Source organism: Halichoerus grypus, chromosome 10 (genome assembly GCF_964656455.1).
Source record: "Halichoerus grypus chromosome 10, mHalGry1.hap1.1, whole genome shotgun sequence".
In the NCBI taxonomy this organism is placed as follows: domain Eukaryota; kingdom Metazoa; phylum Chordata; class Mammalia; order Carnivora; family Phocidae; genus Halichoerus; species Halichoerus grypus.
The window spans coordinates 87,476,379-87,489,426 of NC_135721.1; the positions used below are offsets into that span (position 1 = coordinate 87,476,379).

The 13,048-nt window shown below is 39.8% G+C and overlaps 1 protein-coding gene across 4 annotated transcripts in view; it reads left to right on the forward strand.

Annotated features, from left to right (window-relative positions):
• The window catches only part of RNF149 (ring finger protein 149), a 40,328-nt gene that overhangs the window by 15,707 nt on the left and 11,573 nt on the right, over nucleotides 1–13,048 (forward strand). For all 4 annotated transcript variants that reach the window (XM_078056784.1, XM_078056783.1, XM_078056785.1 and 1 more), the window contains exons 4-6: nucleotides 1,056–1,138; nucleotides 3,282–3,378; nucleotides 7,203–7,398. In XM_078056784.1, coding sequence (XP_077912910.1) covers nucleotides 1,056–1,138; nucleotides 3,282–3,378; nucleotides 7,203–7,398 — 376 coding nt within the window. The remainder of the gene's footprint in view (nucleotides 1–1,055; nucleotides 1,139–3,281; nucleotides 3,379–7,202; nucleotides 7,399–13,048) is intronic.

The window sequence follows — 13,048 nt, forward strand, 5'->3', positions numbered from 1 at the left end:
TAGCTGTGTTCCCATAAAATACACTTGCTAATATTGGAGCTACATGCAGACACTGACTGGTAGTTCTTGAATCCATCCCAGAATCAAAGAGAGTCTCACTGACCTGTCTTGGGTCAGATGACCACTCTGGCTGTGCCTGCTTTGATGGGGTGAGGCCAGGTGATTCGATGGGGTACCCAGGGGGATGGGGGAAAGGCTGACACCACCAAAAAGGTCGATGACCCATAGATTCTTAGCAGCAGTGGAAATTTTGTCACAAATTTTGCCAGGGACTGCTTCCTCCCTGGCAAGTTTTATTTCTTTTTACCTTTGTTAATTTGATAGATGAAAAACGGTAATTTATTTTAATCCGTAATTCTTTTATCACTAGTGAGGTGGAATATTTTCAGATATTTAGCCATTTGTGTTTTCTCATTTGCAAGTTGTAACTATGTTCTTTAGCAAATTCTAGTGAAAGTGCTCTTGTTTTTGTTTTTGTTTTTTTTTTTAAAGATTTTATTTATTTATTTGAGAGAGAGAGAATGAGAGACAGAGAGCACGAGAGGGAAGAGGGCAGAGGGAGAAGCAGACCCCCTGCCGAGCAAGGAGCCCGATGTGGGACTCGATCCCGGGACTCCAGGATCATGACCTGAGCCGAAGGCAGTCGCTTAACCAACTGAGCCACCCAGGCGCCCGCTCTTGTTTTTGTTTTTAATGATTCTAGAAACAAGTAGTTTATTGGATATTCTCTTTACAAGTTTTATATTTGAAAAATAATTTTTATTATAGTAAAGTAGGCATTTGCATTTCTACAACCCTTAAAACATGAACACTACCTTAGTATCAAAACTGTTCATGCCTGATTATGTAATGACATTTTTTCCTTTTCAGCCAGATTCTTTAAATAATCTCTGGACAGTGGTAAGAAGTAAATACTGAGTAGAGACTGTGTTTAGCTTCTGGTTGTACCCTGGTAGTACAAAATTTGTCATTGTTTTACCCAGGACGTTGTTAGTTTTATCAAGATAGACCACGTAGCAAAGGATATAGTGAATTCTTTTTTTTCCTTTTTACAGGGAATTGATGTTGATGCTGAAAACTGTGCAGTGTGTATTGAAAATTTTAAAGTAAAGGACATTATCAGAATTCTGCCATGCAAGTATGTTTTTTTTCCTTCCTAAGATGCTACAAATTACTGGATAAGTTTCAGGTTTCTGACAAGAGTGTTAATGTGTCTGTTATGATGTGAGGATCTTGCTATCATGTGATGATCTTGTGATCATCTCATCCTTTAGGAAGGAAGCTTTAAGCCTTCTAGGCTCCTGGATTATATTACTTTAAAATTGCTTAGGAGACCTCAGGCCCTAAGATAGACCCATTATAAATCTTTGCCATGGATTGGCTTTTAGTCTTAAGCAGGGCTTTATTAGAATCCTGAGAATTCCATCATACATTTAGCCATTCAAAACATACATTGTGTGGGAGCAAGGAAACTGAAGCATGACCGGTGAAGGACCCCAGGGGGAGGTCCAGAAATGGCTAGCAGAAAGTCAGGGAGGGTAGTGGTTTGCTATTATTTGCACCCTGGGTTTTAGTTTTTTTGGGGGTTCTGCAAAATAAATATTTTGCACTTTAGATACACTAGGGGCTTTGCTTTAGCAATGGGAAGTTGCGATTTCCTTTTTTTTTTTTTTTTAATGGGATACTTTAATTAACTGATAACTGTTTAGAAGAATGGCTGTTATCAGAAGGGTGTATAAAAATTATACTGTGCTTTCAGTCTGATCAATTTTAATTATGCTTCCCACCTATTAGAAGCAGGTCAGAAATTAATATGTAATTACGGTTTGCTTTATGTTTACAAAGTAGTATATATATGTAAGTGCTCTATAGTAGATTAAGTTCTCAGTAATTCTATAGAGAAGACAAATGAATATCAGAATAACAAAAGTTTCCAGAATAAAGATAGCTAACTTCGGTCTACAGGCTTTTATTTGAGGTTGGTGGGTGGGTACTTAATGAATTGGAGTCAGTATGTCCTGTGGAAAATTATTAAAATAGAAAAGAATTTTTATCTAGGATGGTTTAGGGCAAGTCTTTGTGACTTAAAAATGATGCTTGGGATGCAGCACAGATGAGCGGCCTTGAGGCGCACTTCCTTTGCAACACCAGATCTGTCCTGATGGCTGAGCTGGGTTTTGTGCTTGACCCTCACAAGCAGACATGTTGATTGTGCACATTTCCTGGTCTCCTGATCTGGTGTTTTTACTTAATTTCCCCTCATTTTCTCCCATGCTTTATTTAACAGATTTCCCAATAAAGCCAACATGTTTCCTTTGTGTTTTTGTAAAAATTATTCCTTTGGGTCAGTCAGTTTCAGTTTCAGTTTGAGGATGGAAAGGTCAGAAGATTAGCTAGGCTAGACTATGTTACGTAATTAAGTACTGTTATTTTTAACTGCACTAGCAGACTTCAGTATGAAGAAGAGATCTTCACACAACAGCATGAATAATGAACAGTTACTCAGTATTCACTGTGCCCAGCACTGCTGTGAGCACGTTACATATATGCTGCTGAGAACAGTCTGCAGTGGAGGTGCAGAGGTTAAGCAACCAGATCAGAGTCCCAGCGTCGCATCACACAGCCGGCATGGGAGCCATGGGTCCTGTACCCCCTCTGCCTGCCTTCTCATCTCTATCCTGTGTGGAAAACAGATTCACCACATAGGAGGCAAAGCTAGCCGACTAAGACAAGTCAGTAAAAAGAAAATACTTAGGGAATTGTTATTTCTTCTTTCTTCAATTCTGCAAGTTATTATTATAGAAGAACGTGGAATATACAAAAATATGTTAAGACAGAAAATAAGTGTTTTTTTTTTTTAAGCCTAAAACCCAGAGGTGATCTGTTTATATTTTGTTGTATTCCCATTTGATTCGTTTCCTGAACTTATGTAAGATACTCTCAGCTTATTATTATTCGTTGACTATTGGTTTACTTATGCCACATTTATTCCCAAACGGCTTTTAAGTAAGTTACAGATGCAAAGAAAAATACAGCCTACCATGAAGCGAAAATAAACCATGCTATTTTTGTGGAGTGAAGGGAAAATTTCCCTGTAAGTTCCAGATTCTGTTTAACGTGGAAAGTAGAATAGATAATTACATAGAGTAAGTGAATAGACTAGAATGTTGATTTGAAGTCGTTTAACTTGCACTGAGAAGATGAGTCAGTAGAATGTGTTGTTTCCTTTATAAGATATAAACATTTATTTTAAAAAATTAACACATACTTAATTTTTTTAGGCATATTTTTCATAGAATATGCATTGACCCATGGCTTTTGGATCACCGCACGTGTCCAATGTGTAAACTTGATGTCATCAAAGCCCTGGGATATTGGGTTTGTTACATTTTTGTTTATATTCAATCTCTGCCCCAGTTCTTCCTGAGTGATTCAATTTCATTACTGACCAGAGCCAAGAGGAATGGACTAAGTGCTCCTTCTAACATCTTTGTGGTTCCCTGAAGAAATTTTCCTCTTGATTAAAAATGAATGTTTAAGACATTCCATAAAGTTAACGAGCTACTGCCTTTGTGATTATAGACTGATATGCTGTATGTTTCCCCCAGAGAGTTTGTAATTGCTTAGAGCGATATATTGGTATGCTGCCCTGTAGAATGTATACATACTCGTCAGTTTCGTATGAACAAGAATTATCAAATCTTTGAAATGGAAGGAGCCTCATACATTTTCTGGCTCAAGATGCATATTTTACATATGAGGAAACTGAAGCCAACACTTCTTGACACCAGGTCTCAGATTTCTGGGTTTGGAAATCAAATCCTGCTAGGGAGATTGATTCTGTGTGGTATTTGCTCCATCGGGTTGTGGTACTTAGGTGGTTGTAAGACCTTCCTCCGAAAACAAAGACATGAGGGCAGAGTGAAAGAGGGTGCTTCATAGTAGCCAGCCGTGTGCTGAGGGCCTTACGTACATTATTATGTCATACCCTCATAGCCACGCTGGGAGGTAAGTACTGTTTCTCTCCCTATTTTACTAATTAGGAACTTGAACTTAGAAAAGCCGAGTAACTCACCAAAGGTCACACCGCTAGTTATTTGGGAATCTGCTTTCAGATACAGGTTTGCTTAATTCCTGGATACAAGCTTTTAACCAGTAGTCCCACCCAAAAGGGGAAGACGTAGAGGAAAAAAAACAGATTTTTCTAGATCATTATTTTTTTATTGTTTTTAGAGTTTTCGTATAATCAGTGTCTTAAAATATTCTTGATTAAATAGCAAATAGTTTTGAAATAATAATCTTACTACTTTAGAAGAAGTAATTTAAATATCACATACTTCTCTTATTGCTAAACCTAATTTTTTAGGGTTTTTTTTTTATAGTGTTTATGGTAGAGTTAGAAACCACAAGGAGTTTTTTCTGTGATAAGCATTTCATGCACCTTACAGCCCCAGTAACCCTCAAGGAGTCCTCTCATCTTCTAGCTTGACAGGTCTTGGAAAGATAGTTGAGAGACTGCTGCCTTGATTACCACTGTGATTATCTATGAATTTGATTTTTCTATTTTTTTTTAAGATTTATTTATTTATTTTAGAGAGAGTGTGCATGCATGCACGAGTTGGGGGTAGGGACAGAGGAAGAGAACCTTCAAGTAGACTCCCCACTGAGCTCAGAGCCCGACACAGGGCTCCATCTCACGACCCATGAGACATGACCTGAGCCGAAATCCAAAAGTCTAAAGGATGCCCAACCGACTGAGCCACCCAGGCACCCCTAAGAATTATATTTTTCAAGTGTGAGTTTCAGAATGCCCCCACCACAGGTACAGGAAAGGAGGAAGGTCAGCATTCAAGACCTCTTACTAAAAGAAAACTTACCTGCTTTGATGTCTAGAAAATTTGTCTTTCCTCTAGAATTTCTAACATTTATTTATAGTTTTTAATAATGATGGGTCTATTTAGCAGGGCATAACAGTGAATTTGAGACTTAGTGAACTGAGCCTGTGTTGTAGACACCCTTCCTGGGATTTTAAGCATTTTAAACAGTACAATACAGGGAACTCAACAGATGTTTTTCTTGGCAAAGTTTTCCTTTTTCCTCTTCTCCTTCCTCTTTTCCTTCATTAGGTGCACACTGAAGCTCATTTTAAGTTACTTTCTTCATAGTCAGTAGTTTTAAACCTTTTCATTTCTAAAAATTTTTGTAAGGGTATTTCATGAACATTAGCACTGAGATTAATCCTCATGAGTTTTGTTTTTGGAACTACATCTACATATATGTATTTCATATATTAAAAATGAAGATTATTCTTTTTGCATCAGGTTGGATTACTTTGTTACAATGTTAATTTCAGAAAGCTTGCCTATGACCCCAGGAAGTGTGATTTCTTTTTTATTTATTTATTTTTAAAGATTTTATTTATTTATTTGAGAGAGAGAGAGAGCATGGGGGGGGGAGGGTCAGAGGGAGAAGCAGACTCCCTGCTGAGTAGGGAGCCTGATGCAGGACTTGATCCCGGGACTCCAGGATCATGACCTGAGCCAAAGGCAGTCACTTAACCAACTGAGCCACCCAGGCGCCCCATGATTTCTTTTTTGAAGAACAGAAACCTGTAGTAACTTTAAATCAAACTCTAAGAAATTAACTTGTCTTGCCTTTAGTTGTTTTACAATTTTTGGCGAGTGTGCCATTTTCTTTAGTCCCTTTGCCCCTCCTGCATTGGGTTTTGTAGACAGTGATGATACACTGTCGTGTGGCAACTAGTTCTCGCTCCCAAGGAAACGGCTGTGGTCAGAGGGCTGCCATCAGTCCTTCATGTGGACTTGAGAGGCGGTCCTTGCGTTGGCAGCTACAACCTTCTCGATGTGCCATTTGTCACTGTTGTTTTCATTCATTCAGCAAGCATGTATCAAAGGAGTGCTCTCTCAGGTGCTAGATTGGACCTTGACTTGGGGAGACAAAGATGAGTAAGATACAGCCCTTCTGGTTGTGGACTTTCACTTTCTGGACTTTGGGGGCCAGGGCATACACCCACGCACAGTGCTGCAAAGGAGGTATGTTTGAAGTGCTGAGGAGCACAGAGAAAGGAGGAATTTCTCTGCCAGGTGGAGTGGGACGATAAGAGGGTGGTTTTTTAAGAGGGGAGTCTGAGCTGGGTGTTAAAGGATTTGCCTGACAGATCAGTATATTGCAGATGAGGGTGTGACCATGGGGGCTTTGAGACTGGCAGGTGTTTAAGTTTGGTGGGTATTTTGGTAACTATCTGGGAAAACAGATGAGGGTGGGCTGGGTGGGAGTTTGGACAGTATGGCAACTCCATAGGATTTGTGGCTTGGTGTGTCCAGAGTCTGTTCTGAGGGTGTTCAGTTACTTACCAGTGAGAAGGAAGCAGTGTAGCATGTGGTTCGGGAAGAGGGCGGTTCTAGAACTGGGTAGAGCGGCAGTGGGAGGAGCAGGCCCGCTGAGGTGGAGGAGGAGGGAGGTGGAGCCAGCACCATGTTCTCACGTGAAGCTCAGTCTCACTGTAAACCCACAGCCCCCCCTCCTTTACTAGGTGACCTCACCAGTGGTTTCCTCTCTCACAGCATGGCTCTGACTCTGGCATTAATCAGAAAGGTATCTGGATAAACCTCTGTTTGAGACTGGGCTGTCACTTTCCTTATCCTATTTTTTTCTTTGACGCAGCAAATGGAGGAGCTGGAGGTACACTGACAGCCGACAGACTGTCTTTAGGGAGCCACAGCTGATTCTTTTTAAGTGAATCAAATGCAATCTGAAGCCCTCTGTTGTCAGACACTGTTCTTCCGAAACCCTGGTACCCGCAGTAAGACAGTAGGGCAGTTAGAGGCATTAATTCAAGCTCGCGGCCACAGCCAGGCTGATTTGCACCCTCTGTCCAGGAAGCGAGGAGAGCGTGTCTCCCACAAAGCTTCACTTACTGTCAGTAGAGAGCTTAAAAGGTGGCATTGCTTGCATCGAGGGGAAAAGTGGTTTTTCAAATGCACAGTGTTTAGCTCTTGGAAAGCGGCTTACTGAGAAGTAATTCATTTTCTGATGTTGCTAAATGAAGAAGACATTAGTGTCTTGCCATATTCTGTGTATAAAAGTAAATACTTTGTAGGAATTGTGAGTAATGATCATGAAATGATAGATAAACTTTGGTTGTGTTACTCAGACAAGGTATTTTCTTTTATTCTCTCAAGGGAGAGCTTGAGGATGTGCAGGACATGCCTGCTCCAGAACCTGCCCTTGGGAGTGTTCTGGCTGCAAATCTGAGTATTACTTTACAAGATGACAGAAGTGAGGGGAGCAATTTGCCATCGGCTTCCACTAGTGATTCTGCACCACAGTGTGATGCCAGTTCCAAAGAAGATGCAGGTGAAAACACAGCCTTACTAGGTAAGTGCCTTGCAAGTCATAAAATGATGTTAGCAGTTGGGGGAAAAAATGCAGAAAAGCAAAAAGGAAAAATGAAAACCATAGTCCCATACCCGCAAATACCATTTCAACATTTTGATAAATACCTTTTCAGATGTTTTTCAGTGTTTAAGGATGGGGAGCATATCATTTATGTGCTGTTAGGTAACCTGTTTTTCCTCTTAATGTGTGAAGCTCTCTCTGTGTGGTGGGTGTGTGATTCTGTGTGGTACGTAGTGTTACAACTCCAGTTTACTAGAATTTCTTTAAACTGCACCCTTTTGGTGGACTTTAACACTTTGAAATCATTATGTGTATACCTTCACCACTTGTCTGATTGCTTCTTGTCATTCTGAGGGATGAAATAGAGTGAATTGCATTTTTTTTTATTACCGATGAGATTACCTTTTCATATTTCTGGTCATTTTTATTCTCTTATGAGTTGCCTGTTTCATGCGTACCTTGTTTTGCTCCGGAGAAACTAATTTTTTCATGTTGCTTCTAAAAGCTCTTTGGTATTTGTCATCTGTATTGTATATTTCTCCCCCAATTTTGGTATCATTTGGTTAATGTATTTTGTTTTTGTTTTTTTTAATTTTTTTTTTGATGTAGTGTTCCATGATTCATTGTTTGCATATAACACCCAGTGCTCCATGCAGTACGTGCCCTCCTCAATACCCATCACCAGACTAACCCATCCCCCCACCTCCTCCCCTCTAGAACCCTCAGTTTGTTTCTCAAGAGTCCACAGTCTCTCATTGTTCGTCTCCCCCTCCGATTTCCCCCCCTTCATTTTTCCCTTCCTGCTATCTTCTTTTTTTTTTTTTAACATATATATTACTTGTTTCAGAGGTACAGATCTGTGATTCATCAGTCCTGCACAATTCACAGCACTCACCATAGCACACAACCTCCCCAGTGTCCATCACCCAGCCACCCCATCCCTCCCACCCCCCACCACTCCAGCAACCCTCAGTTTGTTTCCTGAGATTAAGAATTCCTCATATCAGGACACCTGGGTGGCTCAGTTGGTTAAGCGGCTGCCTTCGGCTCGGGTCATGATCCCGGGGTCCTGGGATCGAGTCCCGCATCTGCTCCTTGCTTGACAGGGAGCCTGCTTCTCCCTCTCTTTCCCTCTGCTTGTGTTCTCTCTGTCAAATAAATAAAATCTTTAAAAAAAAAAAAAGAATTACTCATATCAGTGAGATCATATGATACATGTCTTTCTCTGATTGACTTATTTTGCTTAGCGTAATACCCTCTAGTTCCATCCACATCATTGCAAATGGCAAGATTCTTTTTTTGATGGCTGCATAATATTCCATTGCATATATATATATATATATATATATATACCACATCTTCTTTATCCATTCATCTGTTGATGGACATCTCGGCTCTTTCCATAGTTTGGCTATTGTGGATATTGCTGTTATAAACATCAGGGTGCACGTACCCCTTTGGATCACTACATTTGTATCTTTGGGGTAAATACCCAGTAGTGCAATTGCTGGGTCGTGCAGTAGCTCTATTTTCAACTTTCTGAGGAACCTCCATACTATTTTCCAGAGTGGCTGCACCAGCTTGCATTCCCACCAACAGTGTAGGAGGGTTCCCCTTTCTCCACATCCTCGCCAACGTCTGTCATTTCCTGACTTGTTAATTTTAGCCATTCTGACTGGTGTGAGGTGGTATCTCATTGAGGTTTTGATTTGGATTTCCCTGATGCCGAGCGATATTGAGCACTTTTTCATGTGTCTGTTGGCCATTTGGATGTCTTCTTTGGGAAAATGTCTGTTCATGTCTTCTGCCCATTTCTTGATTGGATTCTTTGTTCTTTGGGTGTTGAGTTTGAGAAATTCTTTATAGATTTTGGATACAAGCCCTTTATCTGATATGTCATTTGCAAATACCTTCTCCCATCTGTCAGTTGTCTTTTGGTTTTGTCGACTGTTTCCTTTGCTGTGCAAAAGCTTTTTATCTTGATGAAGTCCCAATAGTTCCTTTTTGCCCTTGCTTCCCTTGCCTTTGGCGATGTTTCTAGGAACAAGTTGCTGCACCTGACGTCGAAGAGGTTGCTGCCTGTGTTCTCCTCTAGGATTTTGATGGACTCCTGTCTCACATTGAGGTCTTTCAACCATTTTGAGTCTATTTTTGTGTGTGGTGTAAGGAAATGGTCCAGTTTCATTCTTCTGCACGTGGCTGTCCAATTTTCCCCACACCATTTGTTGAAGAGACTGTCTTTTTTCTATTGGACATTCTTTCCTGCTTTGTCGAAGATTAGTTGACCATAGAGTTGAGGGTCCATTCCTGGGCTCTCTATTCTGTTCCATTGATCTGTGTGTCTGTTTTTGTGCCAGTACCACACTGTCTTGATGATGACAGCTTTGTAATAGAGCTTGAAGTCCGGAATTGTGATGCCACCTACTTTGCTTTTCTTTTTCAACATTCCTCTGGCTATTCGGGGTCTTATCTGGTTCCATACAAATTTTAGGATGATTTGTTCCATTTCTTTGAAAAAAGTGGATGGTATTTTGATAGGGATTGCATTAAATGTGTAGATTGCTCTAGGTAGCATTCACATCTTCACAATATTTGTTCTTCCAGTCCATGAGCATGGAATGTTTTTCCATTTCTTTGTGTCTTCCTCCATTTCTTTCATGAGTATTTTATAGTTTTCTGAGTACAGATCCTTTGCCTCTTTGGTTAGATTTATTCCTAGGTACCTTATGGTTTTGGATGCAGTTGTAAATGGGATTGACTCCTTCATTTCTCTTTTGTCTTGTTATTGGTGTATAGGAATGCCACTGATTTCTGTGCATTGATTTTATATCCTGCCACTTTACTGAATTTCTCTATGAGTTCTAGCAGTTTTGGGGTGGAGTCTTTTGGGTTTTCCACATAAAGTATCATATCATCTTGAAGAGTGAGAGTTTGACTTCTTCTTTGCCGATTTGGATGCCTTTTATTTCTTTTTGTTGTCTGATTGCTGTGGCTAGGACTTCTAGAACTATGTTGAATAGCAGTGGTGATAGTGGACATCCCTGCCGTGTTCCTGACCTTAGGGGAAAACTCAGTTTTTCCTCATTGAGAATGATATTTGCTGTGGGTTTTTCATAGATGGCTCTTATGGTATTGAGGTGTGTACGCTCTATCCCTATACTCTGAAAAGTTTTAATCAAGAAAGGATGCTGTACTTTGTCAAATGCTTTTTGTGCATCTATTGAGAGGATCATATGGTTCTTGTTCTTTCTTTTATTAATGTATTGTATCACATTGATTGATTTGTGGATGTTGAACCAACCTTGCAGCCCAGGAATAAATCCTGCTTGGTCGTGGTGAATAATCCTTTTTATGTACTGTTGGATCCTCTTGGCTAGTATTTTGGTGAGAATTTTTGCATCCATGTTCATCAGGGATATTGGTCTGTAATTCTCCTTTTTGATGGGATCTTTGTCTGATTTTGGGATCAAGGTAATGCTGGCCTCATAAAATGAGTCTGGAAGTTTTCCTTCCATTTCTATTTTTTGGAACAGTTTCAGAAGAATAGGTATAAATTCTTCTTTAAATGTTCGGTCGAATTCCCCTGGGAAGCCATCTGGCCCTGGGCTCTTGTTTGTTGGGAGATTTTTGATGACTGCTTCAATTTCCTTAGTGGTTATAGGTCTGTTCAGGTTTTCTGTTTCTTCCTGGTTCAGTTTTAGTAGTTTATACATCTCTAGGAATGCATCCATTTCTTCCAGATTATCTAATTTGCTGGCTTATAGTTGCTCATAATATGTTCTTAAAATTGTTTGTATTTCTTTGGTGTTGGTTGTGATCTCTCCTCTTTCATTCATGATTTTATTTATTTGGGTCCTTTCTCTTTTCTTTTTGATAAGTCTGGCCAGGGGTTTATCAATCTTGTTAATTCTTTCAAAGAACCAGCTCCTAGTTTCGTTGATCTGTTCTACTGTTCTTTTGGTTTCTATTTCATTGATTTCTGCTCTGATCTTTATTATTTCTCTTCTCCTGCTGGGTTTAGGCTTTATTTGCTGTTCTTTCTCCAGCTCCTTTAGGTGTAGGGTTAGGTTGTGTATTTGAGACCTTTCTTGTTTCTTGAGAAAGACTTGTATTGCTATATACTTTCCTCTTAGGAGCGCCTTTGCTGCATCCTAGAGATTTTGAACAGTTGTGTTTTCATTTTCATTTGTTTCCATGAATTTTTTTAATTCTTCTTTAATTTTCTGGTTGACCCATTGATTCTTTAGTAGGATGCTCTTTAGCCTCCATGTATTTGAGTTCTTTCCAACTTTCCTCTTGTGATTGAGTTCTAGTTTCAAAGCATTGTCCAAAAATATGCAGGGAATGATCCCAGTCTTTTGGTACTGGTTGAGACCTGATTTGTGACCTAGGATGTGATCTATTCTGGAGAATGTTCCATATGCACTAGAGAAGAATGTGTATTCTGTTGCTTTGGGATGGAATGTTCTGAATATGTCTGTGAAGTCCATTTGGTCCAGTGTGTCATTTAAAGTCTTTATTTCCTTTTTGATCTTTTGCTTAGATGATCTGTCCATTTCAGTGAGAGGGTGTTAAAGTCCCCTACTATTATTGTATTGTTGTCGATGTGTTTCTTTGGTTTTGTTATTAACTGCCTTATATAATTGGCTGCTCCCATGTTAGGGGCATAGATATTTACAATTGTTAGATCTTCTTGTTGGATAGACCCTTTAAGTAGGATATAGTGTCCTTCCTCATCTCTTATTACAGTCTTTGGTTTAAAATCTAATTTGTCTGATATAAGGATTGCCACCCCAGCTTTCTTTTGATGTCCATTAGCATGGTAAATGGTTTTCCACCCCCTCACTTTCAATCTGGAGGTGTCTTTGGGTCTAAAATGAATCTTGCAGACAGCATACCGATGTGTCTTGTTTTTTTATCCCGTCTGATAGCCTGTGTCTTTTGATTGGGGGCATTTAGCTCATTTACATTCAGGGTAACTATTGAACAATATGAATTTAGTGCCATTGTATTGCCTGTAAGGTGACTGTTACTGTATATTGTCTGTGTTCCTTTCTGGTCTGTTATTTTTAGGGTCTCTCTTTGCTTAGAGGACCCCTTTCAGTATTTCTTGTAGGGCTGGTTTCGTGTTTGCAAATTCTTTTATTTTTTGTTTGTCCTGGAAGCTTTTTATCTTTCCTTCTATTTTCAATGACAGCCTAGCTGGATATAGTATTCTTGGCTGCATATTTTTCTTCTTTCGTGCTCTGAATATATCATGCCAGTCCTTTCTGGCCTGCCACGTCTCTGTGGATAGGTCTGCTGCCAGTCTAATGTTTCTACCATTGTAGGTTACAGACCTCTTGTCCCGAGCTGCTTTCAGGATTTTCTCTTTGTCTTTGAGACTTGTAAGTTTTACTATTAGATGTTGGGGTGTTGACCTATTTTTATTGAATTTGAGGGGGGTTCTCTGTGCCTCCTGGATTTTGATGCCTGTTTCCTTCCCCAAATTAGGGAAGTTCTCTGCTGTAATTTGCTGCAGTATACCTTCTGCCCCTCTCTCTCTTTCTTCTTCTGGGATCCCAATTATTCTAATATTGTTTTGTCTTATGGTATCACTTATCTCTCGAATTCTGCCCTCATGATCCAG